The sequence below is a fragment of the Physeter macrocephalus genome, chromosome 21, assembly GCF_002837175.3.
Source record: "Physeter macrocephalus isolate SW-GA chromosome 21, ASM283717v5, whole genome shotgun sequence".
Lineage (NCBI taxonomy): Eukaryota > Metazoa > Chordata > Mammalia > Artiodactyla > Physeteridae > Physeter > Physeter macrocephalus.
In genome coordinates this window covers 31,367,004-31,379,074 of record NC_041234.1, presented here as the reverse complement: position 1 = coordinate 31,379,074, position 12,071 = coordinate 31,367,004, and the positions used below count along the sequence as shown (strand labels likewise).

Sequence of the window (12,071 nt, the reverse complement as noted above, 5' to 3'; positions counted from 1 at the left end):
AAAGCTATTACAAAACTTGGAGAAAGCTTTTAATCTTGAGTGGGTAAAGAAGCCCACCCTCCTGGCCAACAGGGCTGATGAGTAATGAAGGAATGAGGGTGTGGGTCTTTATCAGGTTAACCCCCTGCTCATCCAAAAACTAACTGGAAATAGAGCAAGCAGCTCGACTGGCTCCATAAGAGATTAAATGGTGGGAATCTGTGAGAAAATGAGCTCCTGCCTTAGAAATAGGAGCCTCACAGCCAGTCCCAGCTACACCCTGGGCTGGGAAGGCAAGAAAACTATCATGAAGTGTCTTCATTAGGCTTCAGTCTCCCCATCTGTCTTTGTCTTGATTGGGGGGTGGGGGGGTCCAGGTTTAACATACTTGGATTTGGTGGTCATGGGTAGCTTCCTGGGAGAAGGATTGTCTACCACTGACCAAGGGTGGGGAATTGTGGGATAATTTTAGGGTTTTATTTCTCCCACATAATGAGAATTGCTTCGGCAACTCAAAGGAGTCTGGGCTGAGGTTTCCTGGGCTTTTCTTCATGGCGACCCTGTGACCCCAAGATGACCACCAGAGCCCCACCCAATCAAGAAGAGGAGAATGGGAAAGGGGAAGGGTCAGCTCAGTCATCCTCTTTGAAGGAGCATTGTGGTTGCCCCCAGCCCACAACTCCTGCTTACATTTCATCGGTCAGAATTGTGTCACGAGTGCCATAGCTGCAAGGGAGTCTAAGAAATGTAGCTTGGAACACATCCACCTCAAATCAGGTTCTTTCTGCCTTTACAAAATAACCCCTCCTCTGCAACTCTCTCCCTCCAGGACCGGACGCAACTCTCTCCCATGCTACCAAAAAGCCCACTTGAGGCAGCACAAGCTCCAGGGCCTCAGGCCCTCACAAAACATTTGGCAAAGTCTGGACATTCAGGTCAAAAATCTGACACACCCCCCACGCAGTAAAAACACGAAATCACGTCCCAGATGGGGATAAGGTAAGGAAGAGGTGCAGCGGGATGCACGGGGCATACAGCGGAGGTCAGCGCTCACAGCGCCCCCCGAGAAGACCTCCTTTGCGCACACTCGCCTGGCGGGCAGTGACCCAGCACTCACCCCGGGGCGGGGTACAGGGGTGAGCCGGTGGAGGGGCCCGAGGGCGCTGGCTGCGCATGCGCACTCCCTTCCCCGCCCATTCCCCCCCTCGCCCCATACCCCCCGCTGGGACCAGCATCTCCTTCCCTGTCAGTCCTGTCAGAGCAGCGGAGGGTTCGGGTCCCAGCGCCACCGGCCTTCCCGGGACACAGGTGAGCCGGGCCGCCCAGGCCCCCTGGCACCGACCTGGGAAGTCCTTCCACTTAGGGCTGTGGGGGTATGGCCGAGGTCGGGTGTCGGGGACCCTCCCCTGTCTCCTCCCATCCTTAGGGGCCAGCAACCCCGGGCCGCCTTTGTGAGGACGGGCCTGGATGAGGGTGTGGGCGCCGAGCGGGGAGCCGGGAGCTGAGCGGGGAGGTCCAGGCCGAGCACGGGGTCACGGCTTCGGGGTGAAACTGGGGGTCCCCCCTCGCAGCCCCACGCTGGCCAGCCGCCCGGGCTTAGGGGACACGTGTACGGGGCCCGGGCCAGCCCTGAAGGGGGTGGGACTGCGCTTGGAGGGGGCGACCCCCACTCCCCTCAGGTCAGGGAGGTGACACAAAGGAAGGGGTACGGGCATGGGGGAGGGGCCCCCGACAGTGCTCCACTGGCACTTGGCACTGCGGTGCTTCCGTATTCCCGTGTCGCCCTGCCGTGGGCTGTGTGACCTCGGGCCCGTCACCGCGGCTCACTTCCCCGAGCCTCACGGTTCCTTGTTGACGAAGCGGCCATGGCAGCGTCGGCCTAGCGCCCCGCCAGGTGCCAGGTGTCGGGAGGTCGGCCGGCGCTCCGCTGCCAGTGTCCGGTGCTCTCGGTGTCAGCCCCAGCGACGCCCCCGCCCATAGCGAGGGCCCCCTCACCATGCCCTGCCTCGGGTGACGGCACCCACCTCTCCAGTCGCCTGGACTCCCTCCCCTTCTTCCCAGTCCCTTTCCCAGTCCCTCAGCAAATCCTGTCAGGCCTGCCTTCGGAACATCTCTGAATCCCACCCTGCTCATCCAGATCCCCCACTGCTGGCCCGCACTACTGCCCTGGCCTCCTCGCTGCCCCCCTCCCCTCAGCTCTGTCCTCTGCTTACATCTTATCATGGCCCCCTTCTTCCTGGGCGAGCACATTCCACAACTCTTTTCAGGGATCCTCTCAGGGCTGAGGGCCCCACAGCTGGATCCCCACCTGGGACCTAGCCCCCCAACCCTGACCCCCGGATCCCAAACTCCACAGAACACCCCCTCCACCCCCACCCCCTGTGGATCCCTCAAACCCACCACCTGCCCCCCAGCTGCCACTGTCCCAGGGCTTCCTGGGACACTTGGGGCCGCAGCCATTATGATGCATTTCCTGAGGCCACACACCGAACCAAGACCAGGATGTGTATTGAATGGGTTAATGGTGACTTAGTATTAATAGTGAACGCTAATTGAGTACCTGCTGTGTGCCCATCCTCTTCTAACTACATGGTAATTTACTTGCTTATCTTGTTTATTGTCTCTTTCTCACTTTCAGAATCTAACCCTCCCAAGGGCAGGGACTTTATTTTGTTCTCAGCCATATCCCCGCCCCCCACCCCACCCCCCATCCCCCCCGCACCCATCACAATGCCTGGCACGCAGGAGGGTCCTCGAATTAATTAATGAAAATTAAATTATAATAGAAATACCTAACATTAACCAAGCACCTTCTGCCTGCTTATCACCTATTGCTGGAACATTTTTTACTAATTTATCTTTGTTGTTGTCTGTCTTCCTGACTAGAATGTCACGTTCATGAGGGCCGGGGGTTTCTTAATCTGTTTTTTCCCCACCTCTTTGTCCTTGCCCCACAGTAGGTTCTCAACAGCTGTATGTTGAATAAGTAATAAAGACTAAATTCCAATGACAATGGCTCACAGACCTCATCATTTGCTTACCTATTTGGTTTATTGTCTCCATCTTTTAAAACGTAAACTCCTGGGGGCAGGAATGTTGCTCGGCACAAACTATGACTAGCAGTGTGCCAGGCTGGGATCCAATGGTGACACAATCCGAAACCAAAACCGACCAAATCCCTGCCCTCCCTCCGGAATGGGGAGGGACTGCTAATGGGCAGGGGGTGTCTTTTCCGGGTGACTGGAAATGTTCTAAAATTAGACTATGGCGACGGTCACACAACTCCGTGAATGTACTAAAAAACATTGAATTGTACACTTTAGCTAGGTTAACTTTACGGTATATAAATTAATTAAGCTGTTTTTAAAATCTCACAGCGTTTATGTTGTAAAAGGGAGTGAGAGAATAAACAACATAAATAATGTATATAGTATATTAGGTGATTAGCACACACTAGGCACTCAATAAATGTTGATTCGATGACACCCGGCTGTCCCCTTGCCCCTAAATGGTCTCACCTAACCTCCCAACCCCCCACCCCCATTGTCTTTCTTCTCTTTCCACCTGCAGGGTCTGCTGTCCACATCTCTTCCTTGAGCTGCCCACTTGGGGCCATGGCGCTGCCAACAAAGCCTAGCATGATTGATCTGGGCCTGGGCACCTGGAGCCCTAGCTCCCAGGAGCAGAGCCACAGGGCTCGGGCACCCTCCAGGGGTGTTGGCAAGCAGCTGCCTGAGTACAAGGCTGTGGTAGTGGGCGCAAGTGGCGTGGGAAAGAGCGCGCTGACCATCCAGCTGAACCACCAGTGCTTCGTGGAAGACCACGACCCCACCATCCAGGATTCCTACTGGAAGGAGATGGCCCTGGACCACGGAGGCTGCATTCTGAATGTGCTGGACACGGCAGGGCAGGCCACTCATCGGGCCCTGCGTGACCAGTGTGTGGCGATTGGGGATGGTGTGCTCGGTGTCTTCGCCCTCGATGACCCTTCATCTCTAGCCCAGCTGCAGCAGATGCGGGCCACCTGGGGCCCGCACCACACCCAGCCCCTCGTCCTTGTGGGCAACAAGTGTGACCTTGTGACCACCACCGGAGATGCTCGTGCTGCTGCTGCAGCCCTCGCAAAGAGCTGGGGGGCCCCTTTTGTGGAGACCTCAGCCAAGACACGCCAAGGTGTGGAGGAGGCCTTTTCCCTGCTCATCCATGAGATCCAAAGAGTCCGGGAGGCCATGGCAAAGGAGGCCATGGCAGGGCCAGGTGGGGATAAAGGCCGGCACCAGAAGGCCATGTGCCGCTGTGGCTGCTCCGTGGCCTGAAGTTCTTGGTCTAGAAAAGTGGACCCTCCCCCAGACCAGGGTGGTGGTTCCTTCACTTGAGACCCGCCCGCCTGCCCCCCCTCTCCCCGACCCCAGCAACTAGCTGTGTGGGACACTGTTGGTGTACTGGGGATAGATGGACCCTTCTCCTGGGGAGGTTTTCTTTTGGTGATGGGCTTTTTGGCAATGTGGGGCCGTAGCATTGGTTATGTAATATGTCAAGTTGATTTTGTGCAAAATTAAATAGTGTTCTTAGGTTTCAAAGCTGCCTCCATGCCAAGTGTTATGTGGGTGGGAATGAGACTGGGGAGAATGTTACTTGAATTGTGAGAATTATTTCATTCAAGGAATATGGGGGCGACCCCTGTGTACCAGGCTCTGCTTTGGGGACAAAAGATATAGAGGCAAGCAAGACACTAAAAATCCCTGCCCTTGTAGATATAACATAAGGCTATGTATTAAAAGCAGGCAAAGGAATAGAGGGACAGGGAGGTCAAGGAAAGCCTTACTGAGTAGGTGACATTTGGGCAGAAACTTGTGGATAGCGAGGGGCAGAGGGAGAGGCCACGGCCACAAACCAGTTACCACACCGACTCCCAGTACCTCCAGGGCTGGGGTAAGAGTACAGATAGAGTGTCTTCTATACTATCCAACTAAACATTACATATCAAACTAACAAAATACATCCTATCCTCCTACCTTAATACACTTTCTCAAGGCCCAGAGAGTTCCATGCCAGGAGGTGATGGTGTTGGGAGGGCTGACCCCTGGCCGGCAGCCCACTCCGTTTCTCTTCCTGCTGGTAGCCCCTCCCCATATCAGGAGATAGGCGCTCATGTCTGCAAGTGGTCGTGCCAGCACCGCCCAAGCTCTACTCACATGCCTCATAAACAGCCACCCCTTGACCACCACTTGGTCCCCAGGAGGATGGACCCCCAGAAGATGCCACTGAAAGTGGCTTCAAAGCCTTCTGGGCTCCCCATTCCCAAGCGAGGCCTAGAATCGGCACAGAATCTGGGTGGGCACTGCCATTGTCCGTATGGGTATCTCCCCAGTGAGGAGAGGCAGAGACTGAGGTAGGGGTTGTCTCAAAAGTGAGGAGAGGCAGAGACTGAGGTAGGGGTTGTCTCAAAAGTGCAGGATGGAGGGCAGGGGCCCCTTTTCCCTCGTCTGAGGGCAGCCGTCCCCACCCAGTCCACCGGCCGCCTAGACACTGCCACTCAAACAAGCACATAGCTGCTTCAGATCATATTTATTGTGGGGTCACGGGTGGGGCTCTTGGGGTTCCAGGGCAGCAACTGTGGCTGTCGGGGTGTCAGAGGCGGGGCGGTCCTGGGCCGCCGGAGTACGCGCAGGATCCAGGCGGTACTCAGGGCAGGAGGCGGCGCGCTGGGGCCTGCGGTGCGGGGGTCTCCAGACGCTTTACGCGCAGCAGGGCCCCCAGCACGCCCTCAGGGGGGACCTCAGGGCCCAGGTCCTGGTCAGCGGCTCGGCGGAGGCGACGCGGGGCAGCCACAGCTTCGGGGTCTGCGCTTCCCGCGAGGATCCGCCCCAACAAGTACCTGCAAGGGAGCAGAGCGGAATGCAGTGAGGACGTGTCCGTGCGTCAACGCCCCGGCCCTAGGACCTGGACAGCGCCGCTACCCCTGACCGCCTGGGGACCTGGCAGCCTCCTCCCACCCACGCATCCCACTGCTTCCGGGAGACATGTCTCCGCCTCCCATCCCTGAAACTATGGTTTCCCCGCCTCCCATTCGGACGAAGGAAGCCGGTCAGGCATCTCTGCCTCCACACCCTAGGTGCAGGACTAGAAAACTCCCTCCCAGGGTTCCAGGACCTAGGTGTTCGCACCTCCACCCCGTGAAGCAGGCCCCCGCCGCTCCTCGCCCTCCTCCTCCCGGGATGTAGGCACCCGCCCCCGCCCCGACCACCCCTTGGGGGGCTGACCTCAGCAGCTCCGGATCCAGGTCCGGCGTCTCGTCGCCGTCGTCCTCGGCATCTGGGCCCGTGGGGCCGTCGTCGTAGACTGGGGGCCGGGGTCTGAGTGCCGCGGCGGGGGCAGGGGCCGGAACAAGCTGGGCTGCGAGGGTGGCGGGGTCCAGGCGGGCGCGGAGCAGGGCTCGGGCGAGCTGCGCGGCTGGCGCGTCGGGGTCGTCCTCCAGGCCCAGCGCCGGGTCGTTGGTGCGGGGTGCGCCCCAGACGCGCAGCAGCTGCGCCAGGACGCGCGCTTGCTGATCCTCAGCCTCCTGTGCCTCGGCCCGCGCCCGCTCCTGCCGTTCGGCCTCCAGCAGGTGCGCCAGCGCCCGCGCCAGCTCCTGCACAGCCCCCGCCGCCTCTCCTCGAGTCGCTGCCCGCCGGAAGCGGCGGGGAGCGCTGGCCTCAGCCTTGGGCGGAGAAGCTGCGCCCAGGCTGCGGGGCTCCTGCGGGAAGACAGGTGGGGAGCGAGAGGTCGTCAGCGTCCGTCAGGCCAGGGACCCCCCAACCCGGGAGACTCCGTGGATCTCAAATATCCCTAGATGCCAACATGCCAACAAAGGCGCCGTGGCCCCTCAAATATGAATAGACACCCCTAAGGTCAATGGAGACCCCCAAATATCTCTGGACACTCTTAGGACCACCAAAGACCCCTAGATTCACCACCCCTAACGACTTCCTAGTGACTCAGAACTTGCCCCAGGGCTGCTGAAGACCAGGGTTTTTTGTTTGTTTTATGGGAGTAGCGATGGTAGATATGACAGCTATGGATTTTTCTATATTAATGTGGAAAACAGGAACCTGTATTTGCATTTTATAGATTCCTATTGTCCACTTGTTTTACCCAAAAGGTAGCAGACTGTTCTGCACCTTGCTTTTTGGAATCTATATCTAGATCAGTACCTTAAGAGCATCCTTTCTCTCTCTCTTCCTTCCTTCCTTCTGTATTGATTCTCTTTTGTATGGATGTATAATAGTTTATTTAACTAGCCCAATTGATGAACATTTAGGGTGTTTCCAATCTTTTGCTATTCTCATAAATAATGTTGGGATGAATAACCGTGTTCATATATCATTTGGCATGTGTGCAAGCCTATCTGTAAAATAAATTACCCAATGACTAATTTTCAGTTCAGGCAGTTTTGAAGCAATTTCAATAAGTTTAAAGAAATAAAAGACTATCAAAAGTATGAGAGAGGAACTAGTGACCATTAAAATGACCATGAAGATTTGAAAAAGAAACATCTAGAACATCTAGAAAAATACTTTTAATGAAATCAAAAATTAAATGGGCAAGTTAAACCGCAGATTCGATTGCAGCGGAAGGAATAGGATTGAACAGAGCTTGGAAACAGATCCACACACACTGACACTTGCTACGACAGAGGGGACACTGCAGAGCAGTGGGGACAGGACCAACTCCTTCAATAAATTGTGCAGGAACAACAAGTGATCCAAATTTGGGAACAATGGAAAGGAAAAGGCAAATAAATTTATCTACATTCAAATTAAGAATTTCTTTTTATCCCAAGACACCCTAAAAAGAACGAAAAGTAAAACCAGAGTGGGAGAAGATGCTTGTAGCACAGTCAATAAAGGATTAATGTCCAATAAACAGAGAATGCCTAAAAAGCAGTAGGAGAAAAGCAAACTAATATAAAAATAGGCAAAACTGATGATCAAGTATTTCACAAAAGAGGAACCAAAAACAGTTACTAGGGCTTCCCTGGTGGCACAGTGGTTGAGAATCTGCCTGCCAATGCAGGGGACACGGGTTCGAGCCCTGGTCTGGGAAGATCCCACATGCCGCGGAGCAACTGGGCCCGTGAGCCACAACTGCTGAGCCTGCGCGTCTGGAGCCTGTGCCCCGCAACGGGAGAGGCCGCGACAGTGAGAGGCCCGCGCACCGCGATGAAGAGTGGCCCCCGCTCGCCGCAACTAGAGAAAGCCCTCGCACAGAAACGAAGACCCAACACAGCCAAAAGTAAACAAATAAATTTTAAAGAAAAAAAAAAACAAAAAAAAGTTACTAAACAAATGAAAAATAGTGAACCTCATTAGTAATCAGGAAAAATGCAAATTAAAACACCAGTGAAATACACTGTGCAGAATACGTCCAAAAGATTGCCAAAATTAAAGTCTGATCATGTCAAATGTTGACATGGATGTAGAAAAAATGGAAGCTCTTATACATTGCTGCTGGGAACTCAATTGTTAAGATAACTTTGAGGAACAATTTGGCAATGTCTTAAAAGATGCACATATCATATGCCCCACTCCTGGGGTGTTACACCCCAGAATAGCTTTTGCACATATACTGCTGGACACAAGTGCATGAAGAACTACAGCAGCACTGTCTGTAATAACATAAAAGTGAAGGGAGGAAAAAAAAGAAAGAAAAGCTGGAAACAACCCAAATGTTGTTGCTGATGTATTAAGAATGTATCTATAAACCATGATATACTCATGGGATAAAATATTATGCAGCAATAAAAATAAATGAATTATAGCCACATACTTCAATGCGATGAATCTCACAACCAATGTAGAGAAAAAAAAAAAAAAGCAAGTTACAGAATTCCACTGCAGACTGCCTGCGACTAGCAGACACCCTGATGACTTCCTAGTGACCCCTAGTGACTACCAGGAGCCACACACCCAGTATGATTCCATTTCTATGAGGAAAAACTAGACAAGATATTGTTTAGCGATACATACATATGTGATAAGCTGCAAACAAAAGTAAGGGATCAATTAACAGAAAATACAGGATAATTATGGAGGAGAGGGGCTGCCTTAGGGAGAGGCACCCAGGGGCTTCTAACGATTTGGTCATGCTCGATTTCTTAAGCTGAGTGATGGGTACACAAGAGGGTTATCATTATTTCTTACATTGTATATACATATGTTTAAATGGATTATGTCATATATAAAAAATATTTAATTAAGAAAAAAACCATCCTTGACACAGACAGCCTTGAACTCTTCATGAAGAGGATGGGCTCCAAGTGCCCTTGATGCCCACTACCCCTCAGACACCCCGGGGAATCCCACACATCAGTCATGGCCTCACACACACTCATTTGGACTGACAGGCCTTGAGATGTCACATATGCAACTCAACACTGCCACATCCACACGCAAGGAACTGCACATGTTCATGCACACCGATGCTCACGCGGTTACAATCGCCAAGCCATCCAGATGCAAGAACAAGCACCACCCTTAAAGACATAACGCAGCACAGAAAAAGACATCATGGCTCCTCTCCCCACAATGACACAGCTCCACAAAGAAGCAGGGAGGAACAGCCTCGTGAACACACATACAAAATCCTAGTCACTCAGTTCAACAGAACCAAAAGGGGATGTGCACTCAGGGATGCAAGGACCTCTCCCAAACAAAAACAAGATCACACAGACACACAGAAAGACACGCCCATAAGTCACGCCATTACCATAGAATTCACAAGCACACAGTATCACTGAGAAAAGTCACACGCAGAAGCATCACACACTGCACACCCGGACCCACACTGGAACCTTTGTATGGACGCTCGGAAGCGCTTACATGAAAAGACACACACAGGGAGAGCACACCCTCACGTCCCTATCATCACATCATGCGCACACAAACCGATGCCCACACCCCCTGCCTTAAAGCGCGCTAGTCCCTTGGACAGCGCCACAGGCGGCGGGCGGGGCGAGCCCGGGCGGACCGGCAGAGTGCGGCGGCCCGACTAGCCCCGGACACTGCCACCCGCACACCCAAGAGACCAACCCCGGCATGGCCTGGGTGCAGACTGGCGGCTGGACCCCGGGCCACCCTGGCCGATCTCTCCACACGTCCCGGGAGCAGGACCAGCGAGAATGAGGAGCCAGAGGCCAGGCACCGACCCTCGCCGGTAGCATCCTCCACCCCACCCCCACCCCGCGCCCGACCCGGGTCGCACCTTTACCGGCCTTGCGCAGAGCGCGGGGGGCGGCTCGAGTAAGCCCAAAAGCAGCAGCACCAAAAGGCCGACGCCCCCGGCCCGCGGCCCGCGGAGCAGCGGCGACCCCGCCATGCTGCCCCAGCGAGCCGGGCTCCGGACGGGCGGACTGGCTGGCAAGTGCGCAGCGCCTGGGATAGCGGACACGGATGCGGTGCTCTGCGGCTGCGCACGCCGGGGAACCCTGTCCACCCCCTCCCGCCACTCTACGTAGGCGCAGCCTAGGAGCTCCCGCAGCCCCTCCATCCTGCCCGTTGCCATGGAGATATCCAAGGGGCAAGGTGGCGCACTGGAGACTGCGATGGCGGTTGCCATGGCGGTCGGAGGGCAGTTGCCAGGGCAACAGACCTTGCTGTCGCCTCAGCAGACAGGCAGGAAAAATTGACGCAGTGGAGGGGAATGAGGGTCTGGTGTCCGCCTCTCCCTCCTTGGGGAGGAGATATATGACTTTGTTCATTGGATAAACAGTTACGGATGCCCTATGGACCAGGGCCTTTACAGGGTGATGGGTTCATTCCAGGTGATGTGACCATACATAGGTCAGTTCACCATTCTAATGTGCAGCCCCTTACCTGCATAAAGGGGTTACTGGTAACTGCTTCCCAGAGTGGCTTTGAAGGTTTAATAAGAATGACATTCAGCAGGAGCTCAATAAAAATTCCTTTCTATCCTCTCCTTGTCTGTTTGCCAGTAACTTCATCTCTCCATGGCTTTGTGTTTCTCTTTCTGACCCTATGTTTCCATAGCTCTCTCTGTCTTCCCCTCCCATCTGTCTCTCCCTGCCTCTGATTCTTTCTCTCCCTTCATCTCCACAACACTCCTCCCGTCTGTCTTTATTTTGTTGTCTGTATCTACTTGTTTTTCCAGAGATATATAGATAGATACATTGATAGATTTTACTCATATATTGTTCCAAAAGGATTTCAAGCATCAAAAGGATTCAAAGGATTTCTTTGCATTCCTTCATCAAAGGAAACAAAACTTTGGTAAAATTTGTGTATCCACAGGGGGAAAAATGTTAGGAAGGGCATGTCAGTGGTATGGAAGGGCATGTCACTGGGGGGCAGGGATAGATAACTGATGGTTTGTCACGTTCTCCTTTACACTTTTCTCAGTTGTCTGGAAAAAAAGATTCAATGAATAGGTATTACTATTATAATCAGATAAAAAATAAAGATATTTTCATTTTGGTTGGAATTAAAACAAAGTATGGTAACATGACATAAATCAAAAGTGAGGAAAAGAAAGATCCATTTATGTTGTGAATATATCTAATCCATTTATTCTAACTGCCTCTATCTCCTCAGTATTACAAACAACTTTTCAGTGACAATCCTTATATACATCCCCTTTGGACCTGAAGAGTATATACCCAGGGATGATGTAATGGACATGCAATTAAGATGACTCCCATGATCCTTGCCTTCTGATGTTCACATCCTTGGGTAATCCTCTCCCTTTGAGTGTGTGTGTGTGTGTGTGTATGTCCAAAGGTGACCAGATGTACATGATTACATGTAGATAATTATGTTAAAATGAGGTTGAAATGATCAACTTGTGAGGCAACTCCCACTCCCTTGCTGGCTTTGATGAAACAAGTGGCCACTTTGGGGAACCTCACATGGCAAGAAACAGAGGGTGGCCTTTAGGAACCTAGGGTGGCCTCCAGCTGACTGCCAGCAAGAAATTGAAGCCTTCAGTCCTATGACTTCAAGGAATTGAATTCTGCCAACAACCTGAGTGAGCTTGGAAACAGATCCTTCCCCAGTCGAGCATCAGATGAGATTGCAGCCTTGGTAAACACCTTCATT

The 12,071-nt window shown here is 53.1% G+C and overlaps 2 protein-coding genes across 2 annotated transcripts; one reads left to right on the top strand and one right to left on the bottom strand.

Annotated features, from left to right (window-relative positions):
* The first annotated feature begins 92 nt into the window (after positions 1–92).
* On the top strand, positions 93–4,457 carry ERAS (ES cell expressed Ras). The gene is made up of 2 exons (XM_007123827.3): positions 93–978; positions 3,550–4,457. The coding sequence occupies exon 2, from the start codon at positions 3,594–3,596 to the stop codon at positions 4,293–4,295; it is 702 nt and encodes a 233-aa protein (XP_007123889.1). The 5' UTR covers positions 93–978; positions 3,550–3,593; the 3' UTR covers positions 4,296–4,457.
* A 1,075-nt stretch (positions 4,458–5,532) lies between these two features.
* PCSK1N (proprotein convertase subtilisin/kexin type 1 inhibitor) lies at positions 5,533–10,637 on the bottom strand. The gene is made up of 3 exons (XM_007123826.3): positions 10,222–10,637; positions 6,243–6,715; positions 5,533–5,857 (listed from the first exon to the last, which is right to left on the bottom strand). The coding sequence occupies exons 1-3, from the start codon at positions 10,573–10,575 to the stop codon at positions 5,665–5,667; spliced, it is 1,020 nt and encodes a 339-aa protein (XP_007123888.3). The 5' UTR covers positions 10,576–10,637; the 3' UTR covers positions 5,533–5,664.
* Positions 10,638–12,071: the final 1,434 nt, after the last annotated feature.